The sequence below is a fragment of the Delphinapterus leucas genome, chromosome X (genome assembly GCF_059928025.1).
Source record: "Delphinapterus leucas isolate spDelLeu-1000000601 "Yukka" chromosome X, BTC_Dleu_Yukka2, whole genome shotgun sequence".
Lineage (NCBI taxonomy): Eukaryota > Metazoa > Chordata > Mammalia > Artiodactyla > Monodontidae > Delphinapterus > Delphinapterus leucas.
The window spans coordinates 112,012,133-112,033,599 of NC_143150.1; the positions used below are offsets into that span (position 1 = coordinate 112,012,133).

The 21,467-nt window shown below is 41.7% G+C and overlaps 1 protein-coding gene and 1 pseudogene across 4 annotated transcripts in view; one reads left to right on the top strand and one right to left on the bottom strand.

Moving 5' to 3' along the window:
* The window catches only part of POLA1 (DNA polymerase alpha 1, catalytic subunit), a 308,813-nt gene that overhangs the window by 266,703 nt on the left and 20,643 nt on the right, over window positions 1–21,467 (bottom strand). For all 4 annotated transcript variants that reach the window (XM_089904662.1, XM_089904660.1, XM_022560503.3 and 1 more), the window contains exons 5-15: window positions 17,674–17,789; window positions 16,840–16,902; window positions 15,881–15,973; window positions 15,360–15,447; window positions 14,908–15,109; window positions 14,641–14,819; window positions 8,594–8,706; window positions 7,771–7,887; window positions 6,475–6,549; window positions 3,728–3,866; window positions 2,544–2,698 (exon numbers count right to left, since the gene is read on the bottom strand). In XM_089904662.1, the coding sequence (XP_089760788.1) occupies window positions 2,544–2,698; window positions 3,728–3,866; window positions 6,475–6,549; window positions 7,771–7,887; window positions 8,594–8,706; window positions 14,641–14,819; window positions 14,908–15,109; window positions 15,360–15,447; window positions 15,881–15,973; window positions 16,840–16,902; window positions 17,674–17,789 (1,340 nt within the window). The remainder of the gene's footprint in view (window positions 1–2,543; window positions 2,699–3,727; window positions 3,867–6,474; window positions 6,550–7,770; window positions 7,888–8,593; window positions 8,707–14,640; window positions 14,820–14,907; window positions 15,110–15,359; window positions 15,448–15,880; window positions 15,974–16,839; window positions 16,903–17,673; window positions 17,790–21,467) is intronic.
* Window positions 4,278–4,755, top strand: LOC111167548 (cytochrome c pseudogene; annotated as a pseudogene).

Consider the following 21,467-nt stretch of genomic DNA (forward strand, 5'->3'; position numbering starts at 1 on the left):
ATCTATTTATTTACCAGTTTTCAAAATAATGAGTTAGTTCCCTAGCTTTCTTCACAGGTGAGCAATGCGGTGCTGTGTTTACAGTATCATTATGAAGTCGTATGTTTCAATCTGTTGCAGTTATACTTATACATGCTCAAAGTGTCCCATCTTTGGTGTAGGAAACTCTTCAAGTTTACTCTTGAGTCCTTCTGACATATCTTCAGTAGATTTGAATATCGTCCTTGCTTTCTAGTATAACAAGAAGTTCCAGGCTTATCCTGGACATTTCTTGCCCCAAATCAGCTATTTCTTCACAAAACCCTATCTCCTTTCTGGGGAAATGGTATTTAGAAACCTCACTCTGGGTGCTGGAAGGATTTTTTTTAACTAATTAAATTTTCCCCAAACACTTAACTATTAAATATCTACTATATCAACTATTATTAAAAGATCAAATCACATACAAAAAAAAATTGCCAAAAGGCTGTTAAAAAAGATCCCCATCAATGTCAAAGGATTTAGAAGCAAACACAAAGAAGCTCCCATCGAACAAAGAGAGACAATTTAAGCAGCAAAAATAACAAGAATAATTAATGAATGCAACAGATTGAAATATACTAAGTATATATAAAGCCCATGAGTTTATAATGATAGTCCATAAAAGAGGAAGCAAAAATAAGTAACAAGAAAAATAAACAAATCATGTGTCAACAGTGCACATAATGTAGGTCCCCAACGTCCCTCTCAGAAAACTGGTAGCGAAAGAGAAAGAAGTACACATTTATCTCTTCTTTCCTATATAAAGTATTGCAGCATAACCAAATAGTACTGGTTAATGAGGAAAAGTTAATTTTATAGAAAAATTTAACTAATAATCATTCTAATATTTCACATGCTTAACTAATAAACATGGAAAGGACGACGGAATTAGAAGACCATTTTACAACTCCTAATGAAATATCTAATTTAGGCAAAAATTAGATCAGTGGTTCTCAACCAGGAACAATTTTGCCCGCAGTCCCCAGGGGACATTTAGAGATGTCTGAAGGCATTTCTGGTTTTGAGAACTAGGCGGTAGTGGTGATATTTGGCATTGGGTGGAGGCCAGGGATACTGTTAAACATCCCACAATGCACAGGACAGCTCCCACAACAAGTTCATTCGGCCCAAACATCAGTATTGCCGAGGTTAAAAAACTTGAACCTACTAATCAATGATAGCCCCAGTAACAGTGGTTTAACCAGACATTACGTGCCTACTGATACGACCCAACGTGAAATACACTGTACCACCTACATAGCATTTTGGCAAAAAAAAGTTAAACCTGAACCTAATCAATTCGGCAGTGCTAATGAGCAGGGGTGGATACTTTTTTCCGTAAAGGGCCAAAAAGTAAATATTTTAGCCTTTCAGGTCACAGAGTCTCTGTCATGACTACTAACTTTGCTGCTGTGGTACAAAAGCAGCTGTAGATAGTATGTGAACGAACAGACATGCTGTCTTCCAGTGAACTTTATTTACAGAAACAGGTGATGGGCTACATTTGCCCGCAGGCCACAGTTTGCCAACCCCTGGTATACAGGAAGAAATCCAAAGACACGAGGAAGCAAACAAATACAGAAAATGGGTCATTCACTGAGACCACTAACAGTGATTCCTCAATAAGTCAACGTCACTGAAAAAGCTGGAGGGGGTGGGAGGGAGCTGCTCACATTTAAAAGAGATTCAAGAAACAAAAATTAAACACCGTCTGTGGATCTTGTATAAATACTGACTCAAATAAATCAACTGTTAAAAGACATTTCTGAGGGCTTCCCTGGTGGCGCAGTGGTTGAGAGTCCGCCTGCCGATGCAGGGGACGCGGGTCCGTGCCCTGGTCCGGGAGGATCCCACATGCCGCGGAGCGGCTGGGCCCGTGAGCCATGGCCGCTGAGCCTGCGCGTCCGGAGCCTGTGCTCCGCAACGGGAGAGGCCACAACAGTAAGAGGCCCGCGTACCGCAAAAAAAAAAAAAAAAAAAAGACATTTCTGAGAAATAGAGTCATGTGACTATGGACTAGGTATTTTAGCTGGTATCAAGGAATCACTGTTAATGTTAATGTTAATAGGGGTGATAATAGTATTCTATAAGAAAGTGTGCATGTTTTGAGAGATGCAAACCAAAGTATACAGGGGTAAAATGACACACTGTCTGAGATTAGCTTCAAAATACTTCAGGAGGAAAAAAGAAAAAGGGGGGCGATAAACAAGTGTGACAAAATCTTGCTAAATGGTGAATATGAGTGATGGGTATATAGGAGTTCATTATATTATTCTATGTCCATCTGAAGTTCTCCAAAATAAAAAAATTTAAAAACACAAAGTCCAGCAATTTAAGTCTTTAAATAAAAAAACCCTCCAAACCAGACAAATTCAATTCATTCTTCAAAATGGAGTTTGGTAGTGAATTAGTATTCTTTCCCTTCCAAAAAGAACAACCTCCCCTTACAGAAAAGTTATACAAGTGCAAGAAGTATCTATCGCACCTCTGGCATAGGTACAAAATCTGTCCTATTTCTTTACCTCGTTTTCATGTGTCTTTGCATTCTGCATTGTCTTCATGCTCAAAGACATGACCACAAGTGGAGGAGGACCAACATCCTTAATTACGTTCACCAGGTCCGGTTTCAAGGCCATTGCCTCAACTTTACACCAACTGATTGGCTGATTCAAGAGCTCTGAAAAAGAATAGGAACAACAGATCAATAGCTATTTGCTGAAAAAGAAGTTACTATAATTAAGACATCTGTGATTAACCGAGATTGTCTTCAATCCTACCTTCTACTAAGAATGTCTTATTATAACATCTAACTAAAACTAAACCACGTTATTGGATTGTATGCAAATCTTCGTGTGTGTATACATATGTTCATTTTCCTGGGAAAAAAGTCCACAGCTTTCATCTGACTTTCCAAAAAATCCAAGACCCAAGATAGGTTTGTAAAAGCCACAGCACTGCCTTAGAGGAATTAAAAAAAAACAGTTTTGGGACTTCCCTGGTGGCGCAGTGGTTGAGAATCTGCCTGCCGATGCAGGGGACACGGGTTCGAGCCCTGGTCTGGGAAGATCCCACATGCCGTGGAGCAACTAGGCCCGTGAGCCACAACTACTGAGCCTGCGCGTCTGGAGCCTGTGCTCCGTGTGAGAGGCCCCCGCTTGCCGCAACTGGAGAAAGGCCTCACACAGAAACGAAGACCCAACACAGCCAAAAATAAATAAACAAACCAATGAACCGACAATAAATAAATAAATAAATAATTTGAAAAAAAAACAAACGGTTTTAAGAGATTCATGAAGACAAAACAAAGTATCACAAATGCAAGTACTGAAAAACATCAGGTAAGAGACCATACATGCACTATCCACACAGGGCAGTGATGTTTTACTCCTTCAGAAGTCAGCAGTTCACTATGTAGAACAGCTGAGCCACATCAGCCAGGTTGGAAGTCCACGCTGACAGCAACACAATGAAGGATGCACCCAAATGCCCGAGTAGGCTAGCTAAAGCCTCCCTCCCACTAAAATGCTAAGCACCACGGTGAAAGAGTGATTTCAAACGTACTTCCTATACTCACTCAAGGAAAACCTTAAAGAAACTAACATTAAAAAGGAAGTGGTCGCACTGAAATTGAGTCCAATTCTTTAACTTCTAGAAACCGCATCTAACAGCAATTTACTTAGCATTCTGAAAGTAAATTTTCCCTTACGTGGATTTTTTACTTCGAGCCAACAAGGTCCTTTGATCTTTCTGTTCATCAAGAACAGTTCCAAGCTGGATGTGTTGGTCCCAAATACATGAGAAAAAGTTTCTCCTTTCAAATCCTGAGGAAGCTGTGGCATTTCAGCCTGAAAAAGGCAAAGACGAAAAAAAAATCTTTTTTTGTTTAAAACTATTACTTCACATTTTCCAAAGTCTATATTTGAAATAAACAAAAGTCTCTCTATGAACCACCAGGAGAAACCCCTTTGATATATATGAAATGTAATTTGCCACAAATGAAATCCATAACAATTCACAGTAGGAAACAAAAACAATTCACAATGACAAAATAATGCATCTTGATGACACCCATTAGAAGAAAAATGGGCCAAGAAGCTCCCGCAAAAGAAGATTTCTGTCCAGAGCTGTACATGCCTTACTGATAAAGAATAGCCAAATAAGTACAACTCCATTAGAAGAATGAAAGCGAGAGAGCAGGACGTTCGGCTTGCGAGCGGGAACCTCTTAGTCATGCACGGAGAAAGAACGATTTAAAAATGGGTGATGTTGAGAAGGGCAAAAAGATTTTTGTTCAGGAAGTGTGCCCAGTGCCATACTGTGGAAGAGGGAGGCAAGCACAAGACTGGGCCAAATCTCCATGGTCTGTTTGAGTGAAAGACAACTCAGACTTTCAGATTCTCTTACACAGATGCCAACAAGAACAAAGGCATCACCTAGGGAGAGGAGACGCTGATGGGAGTATTTGGAGAATCCCAAGAAGTACATCCCTGGAACAAAAATGTTCTTCGCTGGCATTAAGAAGAAGGGAGAAAGGGCAGACTTGATAGCTTATCTCAAAAAAGCTACTAATGCATAATCGTTGGCCACTGCCTTATTTATTATGAAACAAATGTCTCATGACTTTTTATGTGTACCATATTTAAATTGATCTCATACACTAGAATTCAGATCATGAATGGCTGAGGTAATATTTCTGTCCTGATTTAAATAAGATTGGCTTGTGGCTAAATGAATATAGTCAGCTTTTTGAATTTTGATAGTAATTCTGGTTCAAAAAGTACTATCACTGTTTTCCCCTTCTAAAGAGATGATTAAACTTGAATAAGGAATGTTAAACTTTTCAGCGATACGGTGAATGCCTTCTCAAACCCTATAGGAGATTGGTTTTATATTTAGATTTCTATAACTGGTTATATTAATATATTTAAATACTGAGAAGCTCCCTTAAGTGTCTCATAGACCAGCAAGATTCACCTGTGTTTCAAGTTGTGTCCGTTTGCCTGTTAAGGCAAGGGCTGAAGATATACTGACACATCCACTCTATCTTTTTGGTCTTAACTATGCCAATTTAATTAAAATTCTCCATCTAAAATATTGCGTTTTACTTAATGAAAGGAATTTTAGTGTGGTTTATGTATAGCATCAAATAAAGAATATTTAGTACTTTTCACATTTTATAGATGATCTTTAAGATCAGATGCTTTTAAAATTCACTGTGACAAGATATGTTAGGAAACTTGCTTGTGAATTCTCTACAAAGTCAGACTAAGTTATAATTCAGGATTGTCTTTTAAACAGGTATTCAGAAACAACGGTAGAACTACTGTAGATGTGTGATGGGCAATGGTGCTTTTGCCAACTCAGAAGGGTTAAGGTAGAGGAGCTTTATTATTAGCACAAATCTGTAAATTATCTGATCATAAGGCTTGAAAATTAAAAACAAAGTCACAGATCTAAATAAATAAATAAATAAAAGCAAGGGAGTAGGACTCATTCAAAATGCTTCCATGGAGAAAATTTTTTATGGGAGACAGTGTTTTATTTTTCTTTTCATAAGAAATATTCATGTTCTCAAGTTCTATATATATTGCCATGTGTGCTCTGATGAATACAGCCTAAACAAACCGATAATAAATTCAGTAATTTTCTTACGTTATCTGAGCAAAAAATAATGATACTGGTTATCATCTTCCTGTTGATGCTTGAAACAGTTGCTGCTTATAGAGCAATTTAAGACCAGGAATAATTACTAGTGCATCAGTTGAATGCTACGTACATTCCTCAGATTAGAAATCCACAGCTAAAATTATCAAGTCATAAGCAATGTATTTCATCACAACTTTATTAATAATTTACACATGGCATGCAAGAAATGTTATTTCAAATTCATTTCTAAATAAAAGTTTTGACAATTACAAAAAAAAAATGCTTCCATGGTACTTTTCATCACCACTGTCAGAGATATTTCTTAAGTTTCCCTTTTCCAACATCATGAGATCAAAACACTAGAACGGAGAGGTAAAGAGAGGTTAAGGTCCAGTTAATTAACATCCTGCAGCAGTGACCTTGTCTGTCAAGGGAGCAGGAGTAGCACTACAGTGACGCTACTGACGCTCTTCTCTCACCTTTCCACTGCTCAGAGGGACACTTCAACAGACTAATGATGTCCAACTCCATCTTGTGGCATTCATTCCACTTGACAAACAGTTGTGCAATTTCAACTTATTTATGTAAAGATGCATACTTGAAAGCAGAGAAAGGCAGTATAACCTATAGTCTACATATTTAAATTCATTTTATTCATTTTAATTATTCATGACTATAAGTTCACTTCAATGAACTGTAAGCTTGAAGAGCCCTGCCAATACTCCTAATTGAAAGCCAGTTGAAATTTCAAAAATAGGAAAATGCCATTTTCAAGCAAAATCCATTCATTTTCTTTGTTTGACTTACCGAGTATCTAACTTCCAAGTACTCCGATTTCTCTGGAACATCAGGTATCTCAAAAGCATAGTTCTTTTCCACTGCCTGGGTAAGTTGGTATTTAAAAATCATTAAGATAAAAAAACTTTTCACAAATTAAATTGACAAGCATTACATACACAACACATGTCTCTGTATTTAATCATTATGGAACACAAAGGTAAATAAAGCCAAAAAAGCACCTTTTCCCCCTCTCAACTGGGACTAAAATAGCCAGTGACAAAATGTTAAAAAGACTTCTTTTGGACACTAGAGAACTTAGAAGTATTTGCATTCAAGAGAGGTAATAAAACATTAAAAATGTTTACAATGTCAGTGCACTAAATTATTTGTTACTCTTTGATACTAAGCAACTCCATCTTGCTAGAAAAATTAATGATAAACATTATAATCATAGCTCACATGTACTGAGTGCTTGCTATGTACCAAGGATTGTTGTAATCACTAATCCTAATTAATTGACTTAACCCTTCCAACAGCTCTTGAAATAAGGCCCCACTTCTCAGGTGAAGAAACAGGCCCAGAGAAGTCACTCAGCACTTGTTCAAGGTCACAGACCAGGAAGTGGTAGGGCTAGGACTTAAAGCACAAGCAGTCTAGCCTGAGCACCTATGCTCTTCACCGTTGCACCACATTGCTTCTAGAATTTTAGAGACCTGATCCATCAGCCACAAGTCAAAAAGCTCAAATAGTTCAGATGGTTAGCCTCATCTTCAGCAACTCAATCCTCCCTTTATTGCAATCACTGTTAATATAGCCAGTGTGCTGAGGAACTTACAGCCCCACAACTATGGCCAAAGGCATCAATATCTCACTAAAATGAAGACAACTGATCAATATGTATCACATGAATAGAAGAACTTTGTTCTATCAGAAATTGCATCATAGACCCTGACTTTTAAAGATGTAACCTTCTGACCAAGACAACTTGGCAATAACCAATGTAAACAAGATCAGAACAGTTTCTTCTCCATCTAAGAATAAGAACACAAGCTATGCTTCAAGTACTGGAAGCAATTACTTTGCTAATGTTATCTTTTTATTCAAATTAATGAACGTTATACACAGTTTAAAGAGAAAGAATAAATATTTTTATAAATCTAACATATTGGTTTTATATTGCTATCTATGAAATTTCCATTCAATGAATTATAGCCACACAGAAGGCATTTTGCAAAAAGAAGATATGCAATAACTATTTGCTAAATCAGGAAATTAACAAACAACCAATATATAGACCTGAAAAAATTATCACCAAATACAAACCTTGGACTTGAATTTCATAATCTTATATTTTGCTGCTATTTTCTCATCAAATTCATCATAAACATCCTTCATTGTAACTGGAGTTCCACTTTCTTTCCCTGTATTTAGATCAATTTTCTGCTTTCCCATGGAGAGGGGAGGGGAGGAGAAAAAATATCTGTACATAAGATCTTTTCAACCACCAGAAACCCAAGCCTAAATCAACTTTCATCTTCACATACTTAAACATTTAATAGAATAAGGTGAGTTCAAAGATACAAATGGACCCAAAAATGTACTAAATCCAACACCCAAGTCCTCCCAATGGCATCATAAAAGCCAGAGGTAAAGATGATCAACCCTACAAAATGGGAGAATAGTGTTGTAAATCTTGACCAAGACGCTTCACAGTTCAACTGAGATGGGAAACAGCTGGGGTTGAGAGGAGAGTGTGGATGTTAAGTCCTAATAAAAAGAAGGAGCAAATGGAACTGACCTTGTTAAATGGCTGTGGAGGAAATAACAAAACCATGAAAACTGGGCCAAACACCATGTCATATTTTAGAGTCACAAACTCCCAACCCCAATAATTATGGAAATGGGGAGTGGCGGGGGGGAGACAGCATTATGTACTGAAACTCAGGCACTTTTACGCTCTTTCTAACAAGTTGAAAAACAGTGTTTCACTCCACTTCTCCCAGTGTCTAATGGAGCTGCTGACAATCAGTGGTCACGAGGCAGGCAATAAGAAAGGTTGTAGATAATCCACAGCCCTGTCAAAGGACAGGGCTGGTGGCAGAAGACAGAATACACTTGGAATTAGAAGCTGTCTACTAAGGTTTACCGTTTCACGGGGAAGGAAGTAGAGCGTTCGCTCAATGTTTTTCACCATGACACAACAGCTCACATGGGTTTGGGCGAATTCGATCCAAACTTTGCCAAATAGAAACACCACACCTACAAGAATAAGGAAAAACCATGAGAAAATAAACATTTCAATTATATCACATTAAAGGGACGATGTAAAAGCTCACTGAATGTGTCCACACGTTTATGCTTTGGTAAGTCATTTCTTACAGCAAATGTATCTGCTGTCCAATCCCAAAAACTAGTTCCTTTACTCAGTACCTATGCCATGACAATATCACACCAGTAAAACCTGTGACCACTGGGAGGACAGGGAACAGAATGATTCTCTAACTTGGTGGAAGCATTTTTCCCTAGAATTAGGGAGACATCCCAGGTAAATAGGGACAAACCTCAGTTATCAGGGAGACATCGCAGGCCTGAGTAGAAACACCTGGATAACTACTGAGACACCCTAGGTCAGTGTAGAAACTGCTGGGGAATTAGACAGACATCCCGGCTCAATGTAGACAGACCTCGAAAACTAGGGAGACATCCTAGATCAGTGTAGGAGGAAAAAAAGGACATTTTCCCTAGAACCAGGATTACCCACATTAAGAGAAACAAAAAAAAGCAACTTATTCTCCAACAAAACTCTTATTTAAACCTTTTATGAGAACTCTGAAAATGTAATACTAAACTCCTTTCTAGCTTGTACTTACCAATAAAAATTAACATTCATGTGTAAGGATAACTATGTATGGTATATCAGTATTCTCCTGTATGTAAAATTGTGTTTTGGAAAAACATAATTCATCTCACATCTTATTCCATATAATAGTATGTGTCTCCTAATAGGGCTAAACTATTATCTTCTATTTCACCCTTTCCATCTCACAGACTACTGAAGACATCTGGCTGGGTAGCATTTGTAATGTTCCTCCCTCTCCTATTTCAGTTTAACAAATGGGGTCTAGTAACCAAATCCTTTTGAGATCCCTAAGTAACGTAGACCACAAAGTGGTAAACCAAGCCTTTCTGGACATCAAGCCATTGTTCATGAAACATGGCCATCAAGAAAGGACTCCAGGGCTTCCCTGGTGGTGCAGTGCTTAAGAATCCACCTGCCAACGCAGGCAACACAAGTTCGAGCCCTGGTCCGGGAAGATCCCACATGCCGCGGAGCAAGTAAGCCCGTGCACAACTACTGAGCCTGCGCTCTAGAGCCCTCGAGCCACAACTACTGAAGCCCGTGTGCCACAACTACTAAAGCCTGCGTGCCTAGAGCCTGTGCTCTGCAACAAAAGAAGCCACCACGATGAGAAGCTCGCGCACCACAACGAAGAGTAGCCGCCATTCACTGCAACTAGAGAAAGCCTGTGCGCAGCAACAAAGACCCAACTGAGCCAATAATTAATTAATTAATTAATTAATTATTTAAAAAAGAAAGGACTCCAGAGGGAATTCCCTGGCAGTCCAGTGGTTAGGACTTCATGCTCTCACTGCTGAGCGCCCGGGTTCAATTCCTGATCCGGGAACTAAAATCCCACGTGGCCAAAAAAAAAGACTCCAGAGATTTGATAGTCAACCTAAGAGATGGTCACTGTGCAAAATCCCAGGCTCCATGAATAATTAGACAGCAGTAATGAACATAGCCGCTCTATAGGGCCACTTGCCTGAGGCACTTAGAAAATTCTGGCACATGCAAAGGCTACTGTTCACAAGGCCAATTACTCCAGTTTCACAAGATAGCTCATCAGTGCTTCCTTCTGTCACTCGTTCTAGTAGAAATAAGACTATCTAAGAATTTTCATTTCTGCAGACGATTAAAATTCTTACAAGAGTTGTGTAATTTTCAGCTGGGGTAAAAGAGGTGTGGGGGGGAGATAGGGGAGAGAGAAGGGAGGACTGTGGGGATGATTAAAAAAGAAAAAAGTCACAGTAGCTCAGAAAATTAAAAGTCATCCTCACAACAGTTAGAGACGAAAAACCAAAATTCCATGCAAAGAAAAATAAAGACCCTAATACTGGATTCAAAGATTCAAATAGCTCATTTTACAGTCAAACTAATATCACATTTCATGCAACACATTTGACACTGTTTATGCCTCATTTGCCACAAAAAGATCATGGTAAACAAAGATTACATTCCCCTTAAAGTTACTAGCTGAAACCAGGTGCAGTCAGGATTATTCAACCTTGAAAAAGTCATAATGAAGACAGGATATCTTCCCATATGCAAAGAGTAAGATTCTTTTCATAATTATGGAGCATTCAGCAACAACTGACTTACTTAGAATCTGTAAGAAAGTGAGAAACAATAACAGGGTCTTTAGGAGTACTTCGTTTTTATTAGCAACATTGATTTCACCAAAGCTCAGTGATCATTACCTGCTATCATGATGAAACTGCTCAACCCTCTGAGATTACAGGACTTTTTTTTTTTTGCGGTACGCGGGCCTCTCACTGTTATGGCCTCTCCCGTTGCGGAGCACAGGCGCCGGACGCGCAAGCTCAGCGGCCATGGCTCACGGGCCCAGCCGCTCCGCGGCATGTGCGATCTTCCCGGACCGGGGCACGAACCCATGTCCCCTGCATCGGCAGGCAGACTCTCAACCACTGCGCCACCAGGGAAGCCCAGGACTTTTTTTTTTTTTAAGCCATCTACATCAATCGCAGAGGACACAACTTCAGAAGTACCACAGAACAGCAGAGTGGATTACGAGTGAGAAGCCCTGAACTCTGCCACTGAGGAGCTGACCACTTTATCTTTTGGAGCCCCAGCTTCCTCTGCTTTAAGTGAGTAACTAGAGATGATGGTCTCTGAGGCCTTTTCCAGCAATAGAAACTCCCTTTTACCCTAGCATTTAGAAGACAGACCAGTAACAGACTGGTACCTCTTTCAACTGCAAAATATTTCCCAATAGTGGTTGAAAAGGCTACCCATGACTATGGTCAGTACCAGAATTCAACAATATATACCATAAATCGGTTGCTTTGCAAATATAGCTGTGCTTCAACGTGCTTCAATCTTAACCTACAACATCCATTACTATAGATCAACACTAGTCAACAGAAATTTCTGTGATGACAGAATTCTTCCCTACCTGTGCTATCCATGGATAGGGTAGCTACTAGACACATGTGGCTACTGAGCACTTGAAATGTGACTAGTGGCTGAGAAGCTGAAATTTAAATTTTATCTCATTTTAATTAAACTTAAAGAGTTGCATGTGGCCACTGGCTAACATAGTAGAGAGCGCAGCTCTAGACCCCTGCCCTGCGAAATGATGCTGTTTTTTACTAAGAGTATCAACCAGTAAGCAATAGACAGAAGTAATAAACTCATTTTCACACAGGAAAGAGAGAGGGTTGTTGTTTCCTAAGGTTCTAATTTTTGGCAACTGACACCAGCAATCTTATGCTTTATATGTGGATTTATGGAAGACCATCCACTTCTGTGTTAGCCATTCATTTTAATCCACAATGCTACAAGGTTTCAAGAGGCAGACTTGGTAATAGCAGCGAATGCAATGCTGATTCTCTGAAACCTTTCATGTGCATCTACAGGACTGTCGCTGTGCAGTTTATTTCAATGAACATTTACTGAACATCTACTATGTACCTGGCATCATCCTAGATGCTGGAAATAAAAGGTTCCAGCCCTCCAGGAGTTTAAAAGCTTTGAGGGAAAAGACAACACAGAAGCAGATCTTTTCAAAATAATATGACAAATGCTGCAATGGGTAAGGGTTCGATGGGGGTCACAGAAAGGGCTCTTAGGCCAGTTTGGAGGATTAGGAAATTTGGGGAGACCACACTGGGGCTGAGCCAGGTGAGGTCATTCTAGGCAGACAAATACAGTGAATAAAAGGATATGGTATAAAGAGCAGTAGGTACATACAGCGAACTATTTCTAGGACACAAAAGTCCTACACAGCAGGCAATAGAAGCCTTACTAAGTAACTTGGACTGTAAGTCACAGGCAACAGCCACTGCGGATTTTCTCTAACGAGGAAATGACGTCCTGAGCAATCACTCAGGCTGCAGTGTGGAGGATGACAGCTGAGGGATCAGTTAGGAGGCTGGGTTCAGTAGCAGGAAGGGCTCAAGGGTGGGAGTTGCGAGGAGAGAGAGAAGACAGCTTGTCTAGTTTAGAAGGAGAAAACTAATAAGACTTGGTGAGGGAAGTGAGGAAAGGGGGGACTCAAGGCTGGCTCCCAGGTTTCTGGTTCTCATGGGACCATTAATCAAGTCAGGGAATAAAAGCCAGCCTGGAGCAGATACAGCAAAGCACAGGGAGTGGCACCAGGATGGGCAGGCCCACCACGTCACCCAAGTCCAGTGAGCACCAGCCATGCTGCTGTGCTGGGAGGTCACACGACACACACGTGAAAATGGTGTCCCCTGAAGCTGTACGATGGGGCTGCCCTGGGTTTAATTTGCAAAGCCTCATGAAATCACACTTGCCGGCCCACATTGCACCAGCGAGTTACAAAGCAGGCAAAGAGGCGAGAGGGTCTAACCAGATCATCTTGCCCTAGCTCAGGTAGATGAGATACCACTTCTAAGACTGCTTACATCTTTACCTCAGCAGTGAACACATGGCAGTTTGCTACTCAAGCAGCTCCGCAGGAGTTTCAACTCTTTGATAAGCGGAGCATACTAATGCTGCTGCCCCAGCTCTGATGGTTAATACTTGGACTCCAGGAAATCACTTTGAAAAAATTCAGTTTGTATCTACCCTTACATCCAGAAACGGATCTGAATAAAGGCAACTGTTTAAGGGTGTATACTGTATTTTTTATGAATCTGACATGCCCTATCCTGCCCAGCCCCATAGTGAAGAAGTGCTCAAAGGAGCACAGAAGGAAACTAGAGAGCCTCCTGGCTCTTTGTGAGTCAGAATTCGTAGTATCAGCTCATTTGGAGGAGGACCTGGGAATTAGCCTGGATCCCTCCTTTCCGTCAACCCCCTACATCCATCCATCCATCCGCCAATGAGTTCATGTCGAAGTACATGTTACAAGCATTCGCTCCTCTCCTCCACAGCCGCCACTAGTGCAAGTAACTAGCACACCTGCTGTAGACGGACTGATCTCGAGCTTCCATACTCCCTGACTCCAGCCCCAGGCACGCGCGCGCGCGCACACACACACACACACACACACACACACACACACACACACACACACACACACACGGCCTTTTCTCCACATAAACCAGAGGGTTCCTGTTAAAATGTAAACCCAACCATGGGTCCACTCAACCCCCTCACCCCTGCACCCTGCACTGAAAATGCTCCACTGCTCTTAGAGTAAGATCTCAACTCCTTAATACGGCTTTTAAGGTCCTTTATTATCTGGCCTTTGCCTTCTCTCCGACCTGACTTTCAGCCAGTCCTGTCGCTTGACTACTCTGCTACAACCACGTAGGCCTCCTCCTTTCTCTCCCCAGGCCTCTGCACTTACGGGTTCCTCAGGCTGAAATACTCTCTCCTCGGCTCTGAATGTGCCTCAAATCTCAGCCCAACGGCCATTTCCTCAGACAGGCCCTCCCTGGCCATCCCCCAACTAACTGCCTTTACACCATTCATTAACTTACCTTATTTACTGCCTATCTCTCCCACCCTACTAGAACGTTAGCTCCACCAGGACAGGGAATTTGCCCAGCTTGTTCACCCCATCTTAGTGCCTGGCACAGGGCAGGTGTTCAAATTGCTGAAGGAACAAATTAAAGACTGATTCCACTTTAAGTAAAGTGCATTCCAATACGTTCAGATACATCAACAGTGAACTATAATACAAGCACACACTGCAAAACCACATATAACTGGTTTTGGGGATAAGCGCCTGTAAGGACTATTCACACCACAACTCCTCTCCATCCGGGTGGCTCACCCACTTTACAGTTCATGAGTGTTGCTCTTACTATGTACGTACATGAGGGCAGAGCCTGTTCCAATTACAATCACTAAAACACTTCAGGGAAAGGCGCTATTCCATATTAAAGACATCCAGTTACCGTATGTAACTGTATGATTACCTGGTTGGCTGTACGGATCTTCATAAGCATCCAGCCAATAAAACTGAAATACTTGCTCCTCATCTGCCCCTTTTACCAGTGGGAGGTGACTGGAATCCACTTGAACTTCCAGGGCTGAGAAACTGCTGTCATCTTCCTGATCAATGTCCCAACAAGAGACATCTGGGAGAAAACTTGCTCTGCAAAAATCACGTTTTCAAAATCCTTTCAAAATCCGATGGGATAATTGTAGCACTACTTGTCAGAAAAGTCATAAAATGCTCTTACGAGTAGGATATGGTCCCTTTCCCAGGATCTGCCTCATGTTTTGTCCCCTCTGCTGGCTCCCTCTCTTGGTCGGAGGTCTTGGCACCCACAGGCTCCACATCCACCTCCTCCGTTTCCATGGGCTCATCAAAGTCGCCATCTTCAAAATCCATTGCCCCTGACTCCTCCTGGTCAACTGTACGCAATGCCAGCACCGGCTCTCCTGGGGGTGGCACCACACAATCCCATCATGTGCCGCTGCCAGGGAGCACAAAAGCTTCCCCTACGCTGCAACGGCAGCCTACCCCTTGCCCACATGCTATCTGCATTTCTCTTCAATCTCCAAGTTGGATGTTTTTAACTTTTCCTGCTATGAATTCAAACCTTTCACGCTGAAACTGGCTATTGCAAGCCCTTCAAATTCCCCCCACTTCCTCCTTCACAGGGCCTCCATCTTTTGACAGCAGACTTACCAGCAAATCCAGCACATTTAAGAGGGGCAGGGGTTAACGAAGGCTCCTTCCTTGAAACCAGGGAAGTGGTTTTTCCTGAAGGAGCTGCCTGTCAATGTTTTTAAATGTTTAGTCAGTTAGACCTGCATACTAAAAATACGCATCTGTCCTACCCTGACCAGAGATAATGACAGTTCCTATCTATAAAACGATTTTCTGTTTTATTAATGTAACATCTTCAATTATTTTACTCTTACCTAGGTTTACCAAAAAACACTTGTTTCCAGAAGGAAAATTATTGCATCTAGCACAGCTGTTAACACCTATAATAAACACGTACTAGTTACTACAAAATTTACTATGAAAAAAACAGGCACATGCTATTTTTGAAATATATGAAACTATATAATACGAAACAGGAGTCCTAATTTAAAACAAAAGCAAGAACAAATTCAAAGGCATTTCGCTCACACAGAAAAGCAACAGAATAAATTTTAAGCAATAATATAAATCAAGATTGAAGGTATTTCCACACACTATACCTTGGGGGTGTGCATAGAGAAAGGATTCAGTGAAGCTCCACTGGATCCTTTCTTCTTCGGTATTATTACAGGTGGTGGAGTTATTTGAGGTGTCTAAAAGGAGGGGAAAGACAGACATTCACTGCCATGTTTGGTGTACCACAAGACACAAAAAGTACGTTTCTTCCCCCAGTGAAGCCCAATGAGCAAAGCACTTTTTTCCTTCCCTGCTCCCCCCACAGATCTATGTTCATGCAGTGCGGTTACTATAGCAACAATACCACAGACTCACTAGAAAACCAGAATAGATATTGAATCCACCCCTCATCAATTTTTTCTCTTTAAAACTTAACATACTTCTCCCTTACCCTTCCAGAATATTACATTTAAAAACTGTCAAGCTCGAACTACACAGTGTAGGTGTAAGTCATTTTAATCAAGGGTCACTTAGAAAGAAGCACATCTCTAAATGAGAGCTTAGTCTTGCTGTGAAACAGCCCACTTGCAAATTTCAGTACAGATGAACCTGTCTGAGTTCTATCAGGGACAGCTCACTGACTCTTCCCTCAACCCCACTCAGAATTCAAGACGAGGATCTCACGCCTGATTGTGCAGACTGACAGGCTTCAATCCATTTCAGGAACATACACGGCAGCAACTGAGCGCAAGCAGTGTGCCTTCCCAGAACTGACTCATGTGGATTCTTACTACTTCAAACACAGCCCCACACGGCCCAATCTACACAATCACAGAGCCTCGAGGAGCTAGAAACTACTCACCTAAAATGGTGAAAAGAAACCAATTTGAAGGGCTTTGTTTTGGTTTTGGGGTTTGTTTTCTTTTGTTTTGTTTTTTGGTGGTGGTGTTGTCACTGAATTTTCTGTTTTGCATTCTAGCAATAGTCTGTTTTGTAAAATTACTGAATTGTTTCTTCAGCCCATGTCTCCTGAATATTTGACAACTCCTAGAGATTCACTTACCTCAGTGTTCAAATCCTGTAGAATATCACCTAGCAGATCATCCTTGGACAAGTCAACAGCTTTCTGGAAATTATAAAGGCAGGAAGAATGAGAAAGCCCTGCCCTTCATATTTTCACCCAGACCCCATGTCAGTGGAAGGAAGAACCCACCCAGTCAGTCCTTGCCTCTTCATCCCTAACTCTGAGGGCTCCTCTACTATTCACAGATCTTAACCACCAGGGGTCTAAACATAACTCCTACACCCTGAGCCCCCGCCCTCAATTTTCAGCTTCATTCCATAATCCTCCTGCTAACCACCAAAATAAACACACTCACTGTCAGTGCAGCTTTCTGGTTTAGCTTTCTCTTCTATCTCCAAGCCACAACCACTGAGGTGCTTCAATTCACCTAGAAATCTACATCCAACTTAGTGACTGAGATTGGGAAAACATTACTCAAATATTTGAGTTCAAACATATTGGGACTTCCCTGGCAGTCCAGTGGTTAGGACTCAGCACTTTCACTGCCGTGGGTCCGGGTTTAATCCCTGGTCAGGGAACAAAGATCCCACAAGCCACGCGGCACGGCCAAAAAAATTTAAAAATACAATAAAATAAAAATAAAAGCAACATTAAAAAAACATATTGACCACCTATTAACTGTACAATCAAACATTAAATATAATCAAAGATCAAAGACCAAGCTCATCTAGAACCAGGGGATTAGCCTAGAAGCCTTCATAAGATCATCTGTTTAGAGCTATGGGGAATCTGACAGGAAAGGTGAACTATGAAGAAACAGGACTCTTCGCTTCACAAAGGAAGAGGCAAATATAAGAAAACCATGAGACGCACATCTGCGGTTTTCCTTCCAGCACTGGCCATGAACATTGACTTGATATTGTTCGGTTTTGTCACCATGGCCTTCTTGACATTCCTCTTGTCTTTGCTGCATGCTTTATTATTTTTTCCTGTTGGAAGAAAATTTGTTTAGAAACACACACCAGCAAAAATCAAAATGGAAAACCAAAAGCCCAGTCACCTGCCCTCTGTATATGAGACTGTGACAAGAAAAATGTTAAAAACTCAAAATACAAAACTATGAGACTTTATGTAAGGTACAGAGGAAAGAATCTTTAAAATGAACTGAATTCAGGACAACTTGACTAAATGTTACTACAGAAACTGATGAAATGCCAGTCAAATATCAGGATGAGTTAAGTGGGACTGTTTAATTGCTGCTGTTAATGTAAATAAAAAGCTTTTTAAAAGGTGGGTGGGTTTTTTTTTCCCCCATAGAAATAAAAAGATCAAGCTCATCTGGTCCCAGGGGATTAGGCTTGCAGTCTTCATGAGATCATTTTAGTGTGATACTGACTCTGACAGGAAAACTGAACTATGAAGAAACAAGATCACCAGTTATGATACTGTAGCATCCTAGCTTCCATTTTATGAGGAACGCATGTCCTAGCAACACTAAACAGCACGGAGACATTTGTTCCATAAAGAACAACTTGTGCCATATGTTTTCTCTTCCGGGCATGTGGAAACCACCTGCAAACTCCTCTACTACTGTCAATTTTACTCTCGCTTTCTGACTCATCCCAGAGCAGCCTCCACCTACAAAAGACCTAGAATGAATAGTTAACATAGTGTGGTAGTGGCATATGAATACACAGATCAGATGAAACAGAATATAGAGTCTAGATAAAGACCAAATTACTTATGGAAATTTAGCATAAAACAAAGGTAACATCTCATACTGGGGAAAAGATGGGCTTTTTAATAATTAGTGTTGGCTACCCATTTGTAAAGAAGTAAATCAGTATAAACACCAAGCAGATCACAGGTCAAAATTTTAAAAATGAAATTATACAAGTACTTTAATAAAAAAGGCAAATTCCTTGTAACCTGGATGTGGGGAAAGTCTTTCTATCTATGATTCAAAATCCATCTGCAAGAAAAAAAAAGGACTGACAGATGCAATTATATCAGAAACAGGTTTAAAGACAAAACAGAAGAAAATTTTTGCAATATGTTTTACAGAGAAAAAACCAATTTCACTGATATTAAAAAAAAAAGCCAGTGGAATTCCCTGGCAGTCCATTGGTTAGGACTCCACACTTCCACTGCAGAGACCCAGGTTCGAACCCCTGGTCAGGGAACTTAAGATCCCACAAGCCACGTGATATGGCCAGAAAAAAAAAGGCCAAAAACCCAAAGGGAATGTGGGCAATAAATACTAACACATGGTTCACATTAAAAAAATATATAGGGCTTCTCCGGTGGTGCAGTGGTTAAGAATCTGCCTGACAATGTAGGGGACTCGGGTTTGAGCCCTGGTCCAGGAAGATCCCACATGCCGCGGAGCAACTAAGCCCGTGCACCACAACTACTGAGCCTATGCTCTAGAGCCCACGTGCCACAACTACTGAAAGCCTGCGCGCCTAGAGCCCGTGCTACACAAAAAGAGAAACCACCGCAATGAGAAGCCCATGCACTGCAATGAAGTGTAGCCCCTGCTTGCTGCAACTAGAGTAAGCCCGCGTGCAGCAACAAAGACCCAACGCAGCCAAAAAAGTAAAATAAAATATATAAACAGCTATTAAGTTTTATGAAAAGATACCCAACTTCATACGTAAAAGAAATGCAGATGAAAACCACACCAAGATGTCATTTCTTGCATGTTAGAGTGCCAAAAATGTGAAAGCTTGACAACACATTCTCACCACATTCTGTTGGTGAGGCCATGGTGTCCAAACGGACACTCAAATGTTGTTCATGGGAGTGTAAAATGGAACAACTCCAATGGAGAAGAATTTGGCAATATCTCATGAAACTTCATGTGCATGTACTCTCTGAGCCAGCAATCCCACCTCTAGGAATTTTCCCTGAGGAAAATACCATATGCATAGTTATTCAATGTGGTATTATGCGCAAGAGCTAATTACTGAAAATCTAAATGTTCATTCAAGAACACCACATGGGAGACTTCCGGGAAGATGGCGGAAGAGTAAGATGCGGAGATCACCTTCCTCCCCACAGATACACCAGAAATGCATCTACACGTGGAACAACTCCTACAGAACACCTACTGAACGCTGGCAGAAGACTTCAGACCTCCCAAAAGGCAAGAAACCCCCCACGAACCTGGGTAGGGCAAAAGAAAAAAGAATAAACAGAGACAAAAGGATAGGGACGGGACCTGCACCAGTGGGAGGGAGCTGTGAAGGAGGAAAGGTTTCCACACACTAGGAAGCCCCTTCGCGGGCGGAGACTGCGGGTGGCGGAGGGGGAAAGCTTCAGAGCCGCGGAGGAGAGCACAGCAACAGGGGTGCGGGGGGCAAAGCAGAGATTCCCGCACAGAGGATCGGTGCTGACCGGCACTCACCAGCCCGAGAGGCTCGTCTGCTCACCCGCCAGGGCGGGCGGGGCTGGGAGCTGAAGCTCGGGCTTCGTTCGGAGCACAGGGAGAGGACTGGGGTTGGTGGCGTGAACACAGCCCGCAGGGAGCTAGTGCGCCACGGCTGGCCGGGAGGGAGTCTGGGGAAAACTCTGGACCTGCCGAAGAGGCAAGAGACTTTTTCTTCCCTCTGTTTCCTGGTGCACAAGGAGAGGGGATTAAGAACGCTGCTTAAGGGAGCTCCAGAGACAGGCGCGAGCCGCGGCTAAAAGCACGGACCCCAGAGACGGGCATGAGACGCTAAGGCTGCTGCTGCCACCAAGAAGCCTGTGTGCGAGCACAGGTCACTACCACACCCCCCTTCCGGGGAGCCTGTGCAGCCCGCCACTGCCAGGGTCCCGTGACCCAGGGACAACTCCCCCGGGAGAACGCACGACACGCCTCAGGCTGGTGCAACATCACGCCGTCCTCTGCCGCCGCAGGCTCGCCCCACACTCCGTGCCCCTCATTACCCCCGGCCTGAGTGAGCCAGAGCCCCCGAATCAGCGGCGCCTTTCACCCCGTCCTGTCTGAGCGAAGAACACACGCCCTCCAGCGACCTACACGCAGAGGCGGGGCCAAACCCAAAGCTGAGCCCCTGGGAGCTTGAGAACAAAGAAGAAAAAGGGAAATCTCTCCCAGCACCCTCACAAGCAACGGATTAAAGCTCCACAATCAACTTGATGTACCCTGCTTCTGTGGAATACATGAATAGACAACGAATCATCCCAAATTACGGAGGTGGACTTTGAAAGCAAGATTTATGATTTTCTCCCCTTTTCCTCTTTTTGTGAGTGTGTATGTGTATGCTTCTGTGTGAGATTTTGTCTGTATAGCTTTGCTTCCACCATTTGTCCGAGGGTTCTAGACGTCCATTTTTTTGTTTTTTTAAATTTTCTTTCTTAATAAATACTTTTTATTTTAATAACTTTATTTCATTTTACTTTATCTTTGTTCTTTCTTTCCATCCTTCCCTCCTTTAGACAACGATTCATCCCAAATTGAGGAGGTGGACTTCGAGAGCAAGATTTATGACTTTTTCCCCTTTTCCTCTTTTTGTGAGTATGTGTATGCTTCTGTATGAGACTTTATTTGTATAGCTTTGCTTCCACCATTTGTCCTAGGGTTCTATCCGTCTGTTTTTTGTTTTTTTTTCTCTTAACAATTATTTTTTTATTTTAATAACTTTATTATATTTTATCTTATT